This window comes from Spodoptera frugiperda, chromosome 8 (assembly GCF_023101765.2).
Source record: "Spodoptera frugiperda isolate SF20-4 chromosome 8, AGI-APGP_CSIRO_Sfru_2.0, whole genome shotgun sequence".
Lineage (NCBI taxonomy): Eukaryota > Metazoa > Arthropoda > Insecta > Lepidoptera > Noctuidae > Spodoptera > Spodoptera frugiperda.
In genome coordinates this window covers 11230210-11247540 of record NC_064219.1, presented here as the reverse complement: position 1 = coordinate 11247540, position 17331 = coordinate 11230210, and the positions used below count along the sequence as shown (strand labels likewise).

The 17331-nt window shown below is 37.0% G+C and overlaps 1 protein-coding gene and 1 long non-coding RNA gene across 15 annotated transcripts in view; both read left to right on the top strand.

Moving 5' to 3' along the window:
* Positions 1-17331, top strand: part of LOC118275826 (AMP deaminase 2) — a 41868-nt gene that overhangs the window by 15625 nt on the left and 8912 nt on the right. For 8 of the 14 annotated variants that reach the window (XM_050695442.1, XM_050695447.1, XM_050695448.1 and 5 more), the window contains 8 exons: positions 5359-5500; positions 13294-13459; positions 13755-13935; positions 14393-14612; positions 15020-15145; positions 15252-15345; positions 15489-15593; positions 17176-17307. In XM_050695442.1, the coding sequence (XP_050551399.1) occupies positions 5359-5500; positions 13294-13459; positions 13755-13935; positions 14393-14612; positions 15020-15145; positions 15252-15345; positions 15489-15593; positions 17176-17307 (1166 nt within the window). Of the gene's footprint in view, positions 1-295; positions 518-5358; positions 5501-13293; positions 13460-13754; positions 13936-14392; positions 14613-15019; positions 15146-15251; positions 15346-15488; positions 15594-17175; positions 17308-17331 lie in introns of all 14 variants that reach the window. The other 6 variants (XM_050695443.1, XM_050695444.1, XM_050695445.1 and 3 more) reach the window with 2 other exon arrangements.
* Positions 11094-12014, top strand: LOC126910944 (uncharacterized). Its single transcript, XR_007705544.1, has 2 exons — positions 11094-11258; positions 11677-12014. It is a non-coding gene; the product is annotated as an uncharacterized LOC126910944 (long non-coding RNA).

Below are 17331 nucleotides of genomic sequence, written 5' to 3'. Positions count from 1 at the left end.
TTTTAACAGCGGGTCAGTGATTTGATATTGATAAATATATATAATAGTAGCATAATTAGCTTACTTTCTACTCTCATGAAATTTCATAACTGATAGTAATCTCCAAACAAAATTATATTATCACTAGTTAAGGATGAATCATCAATCGATCAACGGAGCATTTTACCAACATTTCCGTTTATGAAGTGGCTATATTACCATTAACCACGAATCTTTCCGGCCAGTCTGCTGTGAGCACGCTTAATATTCATATTTGGAATACTTGGGTTCATTCAACAAATACACGTCGAGGCAGGCGGTCGTCTTAACAGTGTCACTATCAACTTTAACTTAACGATAACCTTTCAGTGATAATGAGTTGAGTTATATTATGCGTGTTAAATAATACGAAAACATTGTGAACTAAAGTGATATTAGTGCCTTGTGAACATGTATAGTTTCGATAAGGATTTGTGGCATGTGAGGAGGCCTTCGGAGTCGCAGGAGACTCCCAACAGTGCTTCTACAGAGAGAGAACGTAAATATTTTTCCTTTACTTCATTCCTAATTTACATCTGTTTAATAAGGTCAAGAGCAAAAATGAAAAGCTTCAAACGTAAAATATTTACAAAAGAAAGCAGTACATAGTATAATTATAAAAAAAGTTTTCATTTTGTAAATGGAATGCGAGTACGTTTCACTGGGAACTGGCTTCGTGATTGCTTTTCTTGGAACTGAGAGGTTTGATATTTATGGGCTTCGTCAAAAGCCAATATTCTCGGAATTTGTTTGGAATTTTATTTATTACTGTAGTCTGCATTTAGTTTTTATGAAAAACAAAGAGTTTTGCGTCAATACCTAATCATTGCTCGTAAAAAATCCTCAGCTGTATACACTTAAATCACGTATTATGAACTTACTACAAGTACATTTTGTAAATATCTTGTGTTTTTACCATAGGGGCAGACACAAATGCATCTTTTAAATGATATCATCCACTATTCTTCATTATTTTGATGAATCCCATATAAGACGTAACAGTCGAAGCCACAATGATAAAGAGGACAAAATTACACACTTTGTTCCAATTCTTAAAATACAGAATGTCAAGAAAACCAGAAATCGAATTTAAGATTAGCTCAGTCGTATTTACAAACCCTCGAGGGAAATGAATCCTCTGTATTAAGTGCCTTTAATTAAATACATAACAAACTTAATAATAAGATAATTAGATGCAGTTGACATTATTAGTTATTAGCTTTACAAATGTTGCACAACGTGGAATTAAATTTCTACAATCTAACGCAAGTAGCACACTAAGATAACAATACAATAATATTACACACATTAACAAAAATAGAAGAGAGATGAATCGGGTATTAAAATAAAGAATGTCAACAAATCTCTTTAATATCACATTTAAGTCATAAAATTGGCTTCCTTCGCGTCCTGGTGATATAAAAACTGAAATATATGGTCTTACGCATTGCGTACTGGCTCTAGACTTAATCGCGTGCTAGCAGCCGGACTTTAACGACAACCACTAAATAAAACTGCTGCAGATTTCCACTCGATATGTTAAGTCTATGTTTATGTTAGTAGTTTTATCAATTACATACTATATCGATGGTAATTGAAGATTGTATCTTCTATTTGTGATAGGGTTTATACGATAGAGGAATAGAAGTTTGTCTCCGAGCTAGAGATCTTGGATTCGTAGCGCTACTGGTGAAAAGCACGTGTTAGATCTATATGAGACTGTACCTGTGCCTACCTCTTTGAAAAGTATAAGGCGTGATGCTTTGTTAAGTGTGTTTGGATTTACTTTTGTTAAAATAAATATAAGATAGTGTTTGTATCACTACCTACCTATAGTTTGTGAAATTGTAATCCTGTATGTTTCGATCAATCAAATTCGAATCATTCGATTTTAATTAAATATTTATTTATTTAGTAAAATTGCATGAAGTATCAACCAACACGTAATACCTACGTATGTACTCGTATCGCTAAAAGATTTTTTTCGGGAATGTCTCACAAAGTTTAAAACTCATGGTCACCTTAACATTCCTATTTTGGTCCTATATTTTTAAAACAAAATAAAAAAGCTCTTCAAACTATTTCCCTTATATTTATTACTTCTTTAGAAATTAGCACAGCAAAGAGTTGGCACAGCGCCGACCCTGCCTCCCTCGCACTCTGCGGGCGTGATTATATCGCTCCGATGCCGCGATTCTTTGTGCTGCAGTCGAGTAGGTTGTGTTGGAGAATTTGTGATATGTACTACAGATTCCGAGGTCTTTATCATTACTAAATAGAAAAATAAAATATCCTAAAGAGCCTTATATTTTACTTTAATTTATTCTTACTTGCGACTAATCGATCATTCACTCCCAAAAAGCCGGCACTCATAACGCCTCTGGTGTTTTAAGTGCCCATGGGCGGTGGCGATTGCTTACCATCAGGTGATCCGCCTGCACGTTTACCGGCCTATTCCATTAAAAAAACTTATTCTGCTATTCGGTATTCCCCCTTCTTTCCAATCAACATTAGTTTGGATTACAAAAAAAAAAGTATTTCAATCTGATATAGCCATTCTTAGCTTAGATATGGTGTGATGTGACCAACTGACCAATTGAGATAGAGACACAGCATTTTAATAATACACATTTACTTATATTATTTTTATAACTCGATCAATATTAAACAATAAAATTAACGTTTTACATTCACGCTCTATTTGAGGTATGTATCGTAATATAAAATGAAATGTTTACTGATCGATCTCAGCTGGTTTCCACAACAGTGAGCAATCTTCAAGGCACAGTATACCTACATAATATGTACATAATATGTCAGTATCTGTCGATAACTTGAAGCCATTCCCTTCGATTCAATGTTGGGAACTCATTTCGAGGCATTGAGGATTGAGAGGTGGACATCTGTTCAATACAGAGCTGATAATGTGTGGCAGTGAATCCCAGTGTAGATACAATGCAAGTTTGTAGTTCTTTAGTAATAAAAACATAGTTTTTGCTCATGAATTCGTACCTGCTGGTGTACTAACTTAAAAATTATATTCTTCTCGAGTTTGTAATACTTCGGTAAATCTTTGAAACCACTCTATGAACCTACAAGCTTCAGCTTTCCTTGAAGAATGGTTCTGACTGTAATCAGTGACTCGATCAGTTACCAATAATTGAATGATTATAATTATCACACGTTCTAGGACTTTTGTAAAGATCTTACACCTACTGGTGATAAAATGGACCTCAATCACTTAAATTGATCCGTCCCAACAGCCTTATTACGATATAAAAAGAAATCAACAGCTACTTATCAGCTCCAGACCTTCATCATTTGCGTGAAAAACGAATAGGAAGCTAATGCTATCACAAATAAGCATCAATTTTCATTAACCTAATCAAGTAATTAACGCCGCCGTGATTTCCCTCCGCCTGGCAAACACTAGGTACGTATCTAAATTTAATTTGGCGCTGAGAATGAACAACGGTTAGTCAATTATTTTCCCTGATCGATCGCGACCGGGTCCGTGACCCCGTCTCGTAAACATCACCCCAGACGTGTCACCTTACAGCTTTAGAAACAGGAACGTGAATGTTTCAACTTTTAACTATGGTGTAGTGTTTCTATACAGTTTTTAAGAGGAGTTTTGATATACATACCTTATAATAATACCACGCCTTTTATCCTCAAAGGGATAGACAGATCACAGAGGGTGCACAACCCATACAGAACACCTACTTCTATATAAAGTGACACCTGTTTGTTTTTTGTCAGATATTCCATGACAATATTAGTCAAATGCTTTTTCATTGTAACGAAAATAGTCACGATCTACTGCCTGATATACAAATCAAGAATTTGATTAGGGCTCGGTAGTATCTACTATGTACACAGAAAGGTAAACACGCCTTATTGATGCGAGTATAGGTACAACTTTGTAAGTAACGAGTACATACTTAACTTGTACCTAATAGGACGACATTGGCTACATTAAAGTGACCACTAGTTCTCTTATAATATATCATCTCCTTCGATGTATCGATTCTGCGAACGAAAGGGATCACCCTGAAGTTTAGCTTTAAGATGCTCTTATTTACTACACTCACCTTTAAGAACGGAATCCATATCGTAAAACTACCCTTACCAAATGACCGATTTTTTACTTTAGCACCAAAGAATAAGGTTTGGTTTAAATAAAATTTTACAGATAGTTTCAGGTTTAGTCACAAAGTCGAAATAATCAGGGGTCTGACTGAGCTATGTGTTAAGGTATAAATGTTACAAGTTATTTTGAATTCTAAATAGGTTTTGGCGTTGTTTGGGTCATACGGATTAATGTCATACCCATATACAAGAAAGGTCATACCTATTAAGCTACGGATGCCGAAGTCAGTCTGGAGGGATCAGGTCCGATCAGACCGTAAAGAGACCTTTATAACATCACAATAATTCTATAAAATTAGTTATGACCATAATTAGATGAAAGCGTTAACTCTATGACAACAGAGCTACATGTGGCAGGTCTATTGGTAACACGAGTATCTATGTATTAATGAGATAATGGGAGAGATAATTATTTTCTTCTTGATTTCATCTGGATGCTTTTATGCTTAAGTTAGCAAATGACCTAGAAAACTGTAGTCCATAAAAAATTTACATAGATGGGTATTATAATTCTAGATTCGGTTTTCATCAGAATCTAAGAAAGTAACTGGTCTTGGAGTATACGCAGTGACTCAATAAAATTCTTCCGCCCGTTGGTTTTGGCACGAGCCGCCATTTTATTTATGTACCAATAAGTTCCCGTTTATAACTTTACTATCGACTTCTGTTTAATATTGCGTTATTACTCCTTCGAATAATTCTGTTAAAGTGCTTCTTGATTGAGTTTTCCCTTCGCGCAGTTTTTAAAATAGGTAGACGCCATTTATTATATTTAAATTGACGGGGAATAGGTACTTCATCTTGGTAAACTGGTACACAGATTGCGTTAAAACAATTTACCTTTGAAGTAAGTTCGTTAATTTGATCAATAATGTTTATATATCTGAGGCTATAACTTTAACGATGTTTACAAGTACTACTTGTAAAACTTTAGTTAATTTTGTTCGCGGCATGGATTAATAAAACTCGGGGAGAAATTCTTGGAATAAGTGCAGATTAACACGGAGTTACAAGAGTTCTTATAGAAGAAAAGTTTTAATACTGAAAAAGACTAAAAACCACTGATGAAAAGTTTGAAAACTGAAGAATTCTTTACGAATAAGTTCGCATTAACTCTCTCAGTACTTTAACTAAAGTTTATTTGTCTTTCTTACCATACTAATACTGTACTTCCTATGTTGTTACCAGGGAGTGAGAGCCCCACTAGTGCAGTGGGTGCCGAGGCGCCCCGAGAACTGCCCAACGAGCTGTCAGCCCCGTACGAGGTGCCGCAGTTCCCCATAGAACAGATCGAGAAGAAGCTGCTGATACAGAGGCAGCTGAACGTCAAGTAAGTCAAGTCTTTATGCGTAGACTGCAACAAACCTTTTTTTTTTTTGAGGGTGGAGAATCATCCAATGACTTCTCCCGCCTTGGACGAGGCGTGAGGGAGTGTCAGACTTTTACTGACTAAAAACCACCCCGTTCCTTCTCCTGCTTTTCGAGCTGGAGCCCTGCTCAACCCCTTGGTGATTAAGCCTAAATATTGTAGTTTTCTTCTACGTCCTCACTCATTTCGAGGAGTAGTCGATGTCACATCAGAATTGGTAAAGTCAAATCATTTATTTCAATTATACCATATGCTTAGGTACTTTTGAAACGTCAACAAAGAAAGAAATAAGTAATAGTCTGTCAGTCTGTCCGTTAGTGAAGCTAGCTAGCAGCATACACCCTTATTTTTGCGCAGAAGCAGATCGCGTTTTCCAAATTAAAACTTCCAGGTTTCTAATATTTTTAGATTTTGATTAGGTATCAATAAAAAGATATTTACTTATACAAAATCGGACAGATGAAAAGGAGAGGAGCAAAAATAGCGCCCTCAGTGTTATTGATTGATTGTATCAGCTTTATATTGTACTGGCCATTGTTCGTCCTTATTTACATATATTATAATAAATCATATTTCTAGACGTGTCATGATTCTCAGACTACTTGACGTCAAGAAAATTGTACCAGTAGGTAATAACATAATCGGTCTCATACGAGCTTCGGTATCATTAATTCAGAGCCAAGTTTAAAACAGTATTGGCATACTGTTTCTTTTTATTGAGGGGGGCAAATCAGTCAATGCGTTCTCCCGCCTTGGGTGAGGCAAGAGGGAGTGTTAGACTGTTACTGACTAAAAACCACCTCAATTCTTCTCTTGCTTTAACCCGGAGCCCCGGTAACCTGTAACGTCGTCCGTAGCTTCGGATTGGCATATTGTTGGAACTTGGCTCTCATACGGATCGACACCCATCAGCAGCCCTTATAAAATACTGATAAATATAAATAAGTATCAAAGGGTCCTTATTTGTTAGTATGGCAATACAAACGTACTTAAGTTCCATTAGTCGGGTCTGCAGTAAACAGAGGTGTTGAGGCGGAGGCGGAGGCGGAGGCGGCTTAGTGTCGAGTAACTGTTTACTTCGCGCGCTGCACTGGAGTGCCCGCCGTTGAGAGACGCCACTTATCACTGGGTGCTGTTTATTTCCACTTCCAGGAAGTTAAGACGTATACAATGTGATAGGGGAGAGACTTCTAACCCGTTAAGGCTGAGTACTACATCTAATTTTATCCACAAAAGTCCTGGGTCGTAAGGGTCGAATCCCCTCCCCCTAAAAATTATGGCTATTTTAATATTTTTTTTACTTCTTTTGATATCAAAGGTTGTATTCGTCGTAGAAACAAAAAAAAAAAACGACAAACGGTAGCTAATAACCTTGGCTAACTAACTCATTACTTTTTTCATATGTTTGATAATGTTTTGGTGAGAAAAAAAATCATTTGTGAATTATTTTTACCCAAAAAATCACTATTTTTCAATTAGGGGTTCAACCCCCCATATTATTTTTTTTGTGGATAAAATTAGATGTAGTACTCAGCCTTAACGGGTTAGAAGTCTCACCCCTATCACATTGTATATATTTAGATAGACGTATGTACGTAATTCATCAAAATTCTTTAGAATAGACCTAGTTTATACAGGCTAATGATATTATGAAATGAAAAGAAGGTTCATATTCTTATTGTAAAGTTTAAGGATCGCTATTAATCTTGACTTAACCAAATAACTTGAATTAGCCAGATGGTAAATGAGTAGTTAAGGATTTATGAATTTCTTAAATAAGCCAATAAAACTTTGGTGGACAATAGCTGGAACCAATACACACTTCACCAGCAAACACATACTTAATTCAAATACAAACTGAAACCATTTAAAATCTAGACCAGTAAAAAGGAATGATGAAAAGCACATTTCTATAAAGTTTCAAAGCAGAATGGTTGCTTGAAATCTGGTTACATGACCTGTGTAAGTATAGTGTGCCTAATTGAATTTGCGTGGCCTTCAGCGGAGCCAGGGCCGCGTGTGCCACGTGCTACTCTTTAGACACGGCTGCGTTTTGGTTCTAAACATTCTATTTTATTGCTTTTTTTTCCGTCTTGTATTGTTGTAACTTCTTCAACACGAGTCTCTAGGTGGATTTCTTAGTGAGAAATGGTCGATCTAGAAGGCGTTGAGGGAAGTACATGTTTAGGCTTTTCCACCAGAGATGTACCATGCTACGTTGCTGTGGATGCGTTTGGTTTCCACCAATCATGTTCAATTGGTACACATAGCTTAGCACTGGTGGAAACGCATTCAGCTAAGTTATGTTTTTTATATAAAAGATACATGCTATTGATGGCTTCCCTACTATCGATATATCGCATACTCGAGCTGCGAGTCTTCCTCGCACAGCTACATAACGTTGTGTCTGTGGAAACAGTCACATAGTTTTACAGTTTAGTAATCACATCTTCGTAGCATACCTACACAGCACATCTCTCTTGGATGAACCACTTTAATTTATTTTTCAAATCCCTGATCCACCATTCCACGAATTTATCATAAATAAAGTTTTTGGAAACGATGTTGGCATTACATCAGAATTATAAAACAAATGAATTTCATAGCTTGAGCTATGACCTCGCGTTATCTACTTTGCGCAATTACAGTGCGTGGATAGTAACAATGTTTTTAATAATTAAGATAGGGAAGTGGCTTTTAAATGAAATAAAAAGTATATAATATTTCCTTATGATGATGAGTGAGTACTTGATGAGTTTTTGCCTAATCAATTTTGAAATTTGTTTCATCATTTAACCAGTTTGCTAAATATGTTTAATACGTTATTCTTTAGAGCTTTAAGCTTATTTTTCTTTAGCTTCATTTGGTACAATATCCACACAATAGTTAGGGACTGATAGAAGTAAACATCGATCTAAACTTGATTACCTAACAATAAGCAGTTATGTTAATCGATGTAGGTCCACTGTCTCGGCTCAATTGACATCTAGTCGTAAACATGGCCTCGCCTTCTCATGACTTTTATTGCCGTCGTATGCTTTGGATTAAACGTCTCTATTAGATATGTGCGTAGCTATGTTTAAGGAGAGTCTGTTGGCTGTGTAATTGGCTGATAGACATAGCACTATAATTCTGATATCTTCTTTTTTGGCATCTTCTAATGTGGTTTTCCACAGCCTGCACGTGTTGCACATTTAGTAGTCAAATAATGTTTGCTTCATCAAGCTGCTTGCTTGCCTTTGATCTTAGATCCTAGCAGCCTGGAATAGCTAAGCGTTTGATAATGTTTGCCTAGCCATTAGATTACTAGGTCATGGAATGTACCTAACGCAATAACCAATAATTGCGTGTCGTAATCTACTCAATCAAATGTTAGTCATCCCTTTGATACCATCATCCTCGCCTTCGCCATCACGTTTATATGTCACGTAAACGTTCCTCTGGCCGTATAAGAGCGAAGATAACTGCCGCCATTGTGTTCAAGAGGCATTAGTGGTAAGTCTTGCCACCTCCAGTCTATAAATATTCTCGGGGCCTAAGCTCCTCTTTAAACCATCGATAAACCTCTTTTTGCGGTCGCCACGTTTACACGAGCACGGTACGCCGCTGAGACTCGATATTATTAGTGGGAAGTAATTGGATTAACCTTGGAGCGACAGTAACCCTTACCGTGAGGGATGCCGCGGCATTTGTAATGTGATTGCATTGCAACGCGTGTCGCTGGCTGAACGCGGCCGCGCCATTGCCAGCCTGTCTTATTCAAAAACTTGTTACTTTTGGCGGGAGATGTGATTTGTTTTTTTTTATTTAGTGCCGGTTGTATTTAAATTATCTGTGGTAGTTATTACTATGTTTGGAAGTAAAATTGAATGCCAAAGATGGACGTCGATCAGGAATTCAAGGTAGGTATTGGTGAACTTTTTATAGCGTTGACTGAAATAGCGGAGATTGAATTAGTTTCGCGAATACGAGGGCTCTTGGAAAACGGATATCCGAAGTTTTGCATAATTCGTTCGTTTTGGTTTCGAATGCCAATTCGTGGCGTGAGTGTTGTATTAAAACATCCGGTGTTGAAGTAGCAACATTTATTTTAACTTTACGAAAACTGAGATTTTTTATAAAGTTACGGAATTAAATTAGTTTCAGGTTTACTTTAGGATACAATTTTTTTTTACTTTTTCAAAGTCATACTTAGTAAAATTTATTTATTTCAAATAGACCAGGAAGGCACTCTTGAACGTCAAAGCAAATATAATAAATAATAATATTAATAACATCTGTCTACTCGTCGGTCGAGTAAGTAGTCAACTCGGACCACATACCTACGGCCCATTTGGGACGAGTTGGGGAAATTAAAAATAAATTAAATTTGTAGTGGTCAACTCGTCCCACTTTTTTTTTGTATGGATTTTTAAACTTTATCAATGTTTGGTACAGTTAGCAACACAAGATTAAAAATATTTTTTTTCTTTACTTTCGTTTTGTTCATAGATTATTTCGTATTAAAAAATCCTGACGAAGTAAGAACCTCCTTTTTTTAGTGTCGGTTAAATAATTTATTACCTAAATTATTTTTTGCAATCGCACAAATTCATGTGTTAACCAAAATTACTAAGAATAGTAAACATGTGTGGCTTAAACAATGGTCATGGCGGTCACTTATGAAGTAAATGATAACAAAGATAGAATTAAGTTCCTAGAAAATCTTCTGTTTTCAACAAAGTAATAGAAATTTATTATTTCCACACTAACCCTTTTGCTACTGACTGTACTTTATCTCATTGTAATAGTGACGTGGGACGAGTTGACCACTAAAAATATTATTTTATTTTATTTTCTGCAACTCGTCCCAAATGGGCCGTAGGCATGTGGTCCGAGTTGACTACTTACTCTGTCGGTCAGTCCTCTAGTGAACCTATCTGCTTTTCATTATTAAGTATATACAACTTCTACTACTAGGTACACCGTTAGTCCATCGCTGCTGTCTATTTTATTAGGCTTAAATAGGACCTAGGTCCTTCATATATTTCTATCTAAGTTTCAGTCTGGAATCTGTACTATGCTTGTCCTTCTGTTGTTCGTTCCGTTACCTTCCTTATTTATTAGTATACAATAAAACGAGTGATTCACACAAACTTCCTACTAAGAGACCTATTTAATTGTAATAGTTGTGGTGAGACGCTCATTAGATACTTGTTTTCATATTGGTATTTTGTTAATTTAAAGAGAAAAAAAGAATATGCAATAAAACAATTTGGCAATTGTCTAGCATGGACCTTGATAAGTATATCTAGCGAAGTCAAAGTTGATTTGGTAGCTGTGTTTTCAGAAGGAGCATTTATGTATAATCCACCGAAACTTACCTACCTTTCCTTGATCACAGTGTCTAAACACAGGTCTATAGAATTTAGATGTCGTAACTGTATTTGTAGATATCAAATTACGGCTGTTGTCCGACAGTTATTTTTCTAATGAAATAGCTGAGCCGTCACCCGAGACACCCACTGCTTCCTTTGAGTCACACAGGGTGTCAAATCAAACTGCAGTTATTACAAGTAGGGGAAAGTGGGGTAAACACGAACGCGGGGTAAACCCGAACCCAATAGTTTTAATATGTTAGAAAGATATAGCCGTATATCACTCGCCGGTAACTCAAAGATCACGCCACCATCAGTGCCAGTCAACGACACGGGAGACGCGGACGCACGTACTTTGCAAGGTATGTCAATTTTAATATTTTCAATGTTTTCGATGTAATTTTTTGATAAATTGAACTTGGTGTAGCTTTATTTCTATTGAGAATAGTTATTTAACTTTTACATAGTGGGAAACTTACATACTAAACCATTCAAATGACAGTGACGCATTTGGTAAACGTTTTATAACTTAAAATATTTTTTCCATTTTATTTTTTTCGACCCGGTGGGGTAAAGGCGAACGCTGCATGTCGGGTAATCTCGAACGTTCGGCATTACTCCTCTCTCCTTTTTTTGTTAGTTCCCTGTTCATATTTTTTTTCCAACTAGCCACTGGCAATCAGGGTATAGTGTTTTCCAGTCTATGTTTATTTCTTTGTGGCACTAAATTATGTTGTCGGGTGATTTTGATTATGCTAAACATCAAATAAATTGTTTCAGATGCCCCGTAATTATAAAAGAAAAACTGAAACTAAATACAGTTTAGAGGATCTCAAAAAGGCTATAGTCGATGTTCAAACCAAGAAACTCAGCATTGGCAGAGCAGCAAATACTTGTGTTCCAAAAACTACAATTTACCTTAGTAATGTTAGTTCGTGATTACCCCACTTGGTGTTCGGCTTTACCCGACATCAGTTGGGTAAAACCGAACACTAAGGGTTTTGTTTTTCGGTCATTTTGTTATATTTTATTTAAAAAAATAATGATGTTGATTAGTAATACGTTAGCTAGATAAGTAAAGTTTATAATTTAATAATTAAAGAAACTCTGTGATTTGATTCCACTGTTTTATTTATATTTTCCCTTAGGTGTTCGTGTTTCCCCCACTTTCCCCTACCTACTACTATGAGTACTAGGTAATATTAGAATGTTGCAATTTAGATATTGTAAAAAGGACAGTTGACTATACAGGAAGGACAGTTAAGAGGTCCTGTATTTGATCCATTAAATGTTTTATAATTAATTGTATCGTTCTCGTCGCTTTTGTTGTCTCGCAGCCTCTTTAGTGTCTTGGTTTTTCTTCCCGGCTCCGAATGTTATTATAACATGCAATATTTTTAATTTATACTGAAAATGTTAAGTATTTTCTGCTGAATACTGTATATTGTCGCTGTGTATATCGGTTTCGTTCTTTAGACAATACCTACATTTAATTTCGTAATACGTCATTTAATTTATCTGTAAAGTACTCGTATTATTTAAATTTTTAATATTAGTCATAGTACATAGCTTTTGGACAATAGGGACAACTACTATTTATTACTTTAGGTACCAAATACACGGAGCGATGTACAGAACTCAATTACCTAATACCCCTAATAGAACTGTAATTAACACAAATGTAATTAGCGGGAATGCTCCAAACGGCAATAATGTCCGTCTGTACTAATATTTGTGTATTCGGTCAATTACTGCGGGGATAATGGCGGCTCGCGGTGGCGTATTGTCTCATCTGTTGGCAATCAATCATTAAGCCTGTACGTACTTGTGTTGACCTTTGATGGATATCAAAGTAAATACGTTACTCCATTTTGATTCCAAATAATGACATGTTTTATGAAAGTCAGTGTCAGTTGCGATAGTCTGTCGAGACCAGCTGATACTCTTCTTTGCCATGGTCTCTGTTGGTAGCTCTGTAGGGTACATGCGTTTAGAGGTTGTACGAGTAACTCTTCACATGCCCAAGTTTCACAAGCAGTTCTCTAGGTATAAGTTTTTAAACTAAGACTAGAATTAGAACTTAAAACGGGATATTTTTATTTACCATCTTTTTCAATTTTGATAATGGATGATTATCCGTGATCATGGCGCTTGCAACAGTGCCGAAATATCGGAAGAAAATTGAAAAACATGGTAAATATCCCGTTTTAAGTTCCAATTCTAGTTCCCTAAGTACTACTTAGAATCTTATTTTTTCACAGAGGAAGCTAGGAACTAGCTTCCTCTGTTAGTAAAATGACTGTTGAAGAGAGAACATTTTGCATTTTGCAGTAAATTTCTCTTACTATCTATATCCTTAGTTTCTTTTACTCATGGCTATTTTCTTTGTATGTTCAGGGCAGCAGAATGCGGGCAGTCAGTGCGTTCGTTCGGCGGTGGCAGCGAGGCGGGCGGAGCCGGGGCGGTGTTCGACGAGAGGCTGCGGTCCGCTGATGATGATGAGACCGACTTCGTGCTGCCGCATTTCCAGAGAGTTGCCATCAGCGGAGAGGATACTTCTGGGGTAAGTGATGAGGACAGAATTTTCAAAGTTTATATAAATAGATGGCTATGAACTATAAATTATCCTTTACTTTTAATGTAGCAACGGGGTGGTTTTTATTCAGTAACTTATTATTTTACTTTACTTACTTATTATTCTGTGGTAAGAGTGTGACACTCCTTTCGCCTTATCCAAGGCGGGAAAAGCTATAGCATGTTTTTCCCCCTTAAAAAAAATGCAAACATTATACAAAATTAAAGAGCAATATAGGTATATTTTCCTGATAAACATGGTCTAAACCCCAAATGTCCTTTAGGTACCGCTGGAAGATCTCCAGCAAGCGTCTTCGTACCTGGTGCAGGCGCTGGAGATGCGCAAGCGCTACATGGAGATGTCGCAGCAGAGCTACGCCACCATCACGGCTCGGTTCGTGCGCAGCACTGACGCCAATGCACCCGCCTACGTGCCCAGCGTGCACGTGCAGAAACACATCGCCGGTAAGGAAATAAATCTTGGAAACTATTCCAAGCTACATAGGCGTAGCCAGGTTTTAGTTTCGGGAGGGGTTAAAGAAAGTCGACACATTAAATGTGTGACCAAAAAAAAAAAAACTCTTCCTTCATACATGACAAAAAAAAACAATTTATGTAATAAACACATTCATAGTAGATAGTCGTACACCTTTGCCAAACAGGGGATGTACTATGCTAACTAGAAACATAACGCTCTGTAATGTCTAGGTACGCTTTTTTCAGGGGGGGGGGGGGTTAAACCACCAACCACCCCGCCCCCCCTGGCTACGCCTTTGCCAAGCTATATTCTTTTGCATTTTAGTTGTTCAGTCTCAAAATGTATAATAACTAAGCATTGATACAATCAAGCTTTATTAGCCTTTATTACAATCAAGCTTTTCCACTTTTAGGTTAATATTAATATTATTTCTTCAACTTCTAGATCACATCGTCCACCCGCCATTTAGGGCGGGCAAGGATCCGTGGGAGTGCCCCAACCCCGAGCCGAAGGACTACGTGATCAGGCCGGACAAGGGCGTGTTCAACCTGTACAAGAAGGGAGCCGACGGGCAGGAGGAGCGGCTGCCGTACGAGTACATCACGCTGCAGCAGTTCATCCAGGACAAGAACACCATGTGCAACATGATGTCGGATGGACCTCTGTGAGTATTTGGTTACTATAACTTCTGTCGAACAAAGCATGACAGCTGAATTTTCATTCCAATAGTAAAACATAACAAAGAAGCCAAGATACAGAGTATCAGACAATAGTATAAAGTTCTCTTTAACACTAAATACATACATACACTGTTGTATCATTGCGGAGACAAATCTAAAATAACTGAGCAAAATCCATATGCTTCTTGAGTATTCTCATTGCATATAAGATGGCTCAGCGAAGCAGTAGTATAGAAAAGTGACAGATAGCAGTAAATTTTTGATTTACTGCTATCTGTCGGCCGTACACCGAGGCCGAAACTTGATTGCCGAAATCCGAAAGCTAAAAGTTTTATTTTTTTATGGAATAAAAGCGGAATAATAAGTCCTAAATCCTATTCTTCTTTCCCAGCAAATCGTTCTGCTACCGTCGGCTGTCGTACCTGTCGTCCAAGTTCCAGCTGCACGTGTTGCTCAACGAGCTCCGAGAGCTTGCCTCGCAGAAGGCCGTGCCGCACCGAGACTTCTACAACATCAGGTAACTCATTTTATACTATAATCTGCGTGATATTACCATGTATTTATTTCAATACCAGTACACAATGGGTAAGACATAAAATACATTATTTCGTTTTGCCCTCCAGGAAAGTGGACACTCACATCCACGCAGCATCTTGCATGAACCAGAAACATCTGCTGCGCTTCATTAAGAAGACCCTGAAGAACCATGCTGATGAGGTTTGTCTTCATCATTTTTCATTTTATGGCAAAGTTAGAGGTCAGGTCCATTGTTATCGGTAAAGATCGGAAATATTTTTTGCCAACTTAAATATAATAAGCTGCTGTTTATCATACTCCACGTTATGTACTATCGTTTCCAGGTGGTGACACTCCACAAAGGCACTCCAATGACGCTGAAGTCAGTGTTCCAGTCTATGAACCTCAGCACCTACGATCTCACAGTGGATATGCTGGACGTGCATGCCGTAAGCATTTGAGCTTTTTAGTTTAGGTCTCTATCTGTAATTTTAAGAATTAATATCAGGGGACTTCTCCCAAGTAGCACAGAAGCGCTGAATAGTAGCTGAATTACTGTTCACAATGAAATCTTCAGCTGAATAAACCTACTGAATAAGAGCGTTAGAGGCGCCTACTCAGCTGATATAACTCTGATTTGGGCACAAATTAATCAGCTATTAGCTGAATAATGTAGCTGGTTGCGCTATATCAGCGTTATTTGGACATTATTGAAGGCAACAGTCGCCCCAAGAGCTGAATAATGACCGATTATCAGGGTATGTGTTACTTTTTATACACCACAAGGGCTGAATAATAGAGTACTTGTTCCTTGTTTATCACCACAAAATACACTCCAGGATATTAGCAACTCTTATATGGAGCTGACAGTTCACAAGTGGCAAAATTGTGAATAATTTTCACCCTACTTCTTATTATTTTGATATGTTTTGTATGAACCATTTTGTAAAGTGTTTATGGGGAACAGGCAAATATTTATCAGGAAGTAAACTTTGTTTTTCCTCATGTGCATGAAATTCGAATGGGAAAGAAAGTTTATTGTCAAATACTATATAATTATAGACGAATATTTTCACGCGCTCTCAAAATATCACTGCTTTCCTGAAAATTATAGTATTAAAAACGTTGATGATATTATTATAAAAAATTAAGTCTTTTTATTTTTCCTTTGTAGTTTGAGAATAAGCTGTAAAATGAAATCATTACACTTTCTATTTAAATTCTTTTGAAATTTTCGTTAACTAAACAAAAACCAATTGTTATTTATTATTTATACATAGGTTAGAATCTAAAAAATGGCAGACAAGCAATGTGTACCCTATTAATTAAAATTAAACGGCATGAGCTGTTGAAGTGTTCACTCGTGGTACAAGAATCAGTGACGAGCTGTTACGAGTGGTTTTTGTGTTACACAAGTCAGCTACAGATTCATGTAAAGCTTGATAGTGGGTAACCCATAGTGATCATGTAGGCTTCATAAGAGCTATTATACGATTGCGTATAACAAGCTGATTAACATTACACAAATTCCACTGTGTGCAGCAAAAGGCATTGTATCCTTGTTATTTGAAGCCACAGAATAACTGATTACATCATAATAGCTCACGTGATCTTTCTTAAAATGCAAGTCGTCTAAGAGTTCAGTTGTGGTCTTCAATTCAGAATATAGCTTAGTTAAAGTCCACAAAAGTACTTCAAATTGCTTAAAGCTGTATAATACTAAACTTGTTACCTATATTAACGCTGCAAGCGTTGCAGCGTGGTCTCCGTGACACGTAATAACGTTTTTATTCAGGTGGAAGCTCACTTTTCACCTATTGCAGGTCGAGTGTACTGTAATAACTCTTTATAAGTGCTAAAGTAACCGAAGTTACCTCATGTGACATCTTATAATGCAGTTTTGTGCTACTTGGGCTGTACACGGTTTTCTATTCCTAGTAATACCCTCTACGTGAATTATTATCTCTTTCTTTCTCATTTTCTTTCTTTATTTCCAAGGTATCTCTAATTGTCATTTACCTAATATTTCAGGACCGCAACACGTTCCACCGTTTCGACAAGTTCAACGCCAAGTATAACCCTATCGGTGAGAGCAGACTGCGCGAGGTCTTCCTCAAGACTGACAACTACATGAACGGGAAGTACTTCGCTAGGATCATCAAGGTGAAGTTCCTTGTCTACGTACCA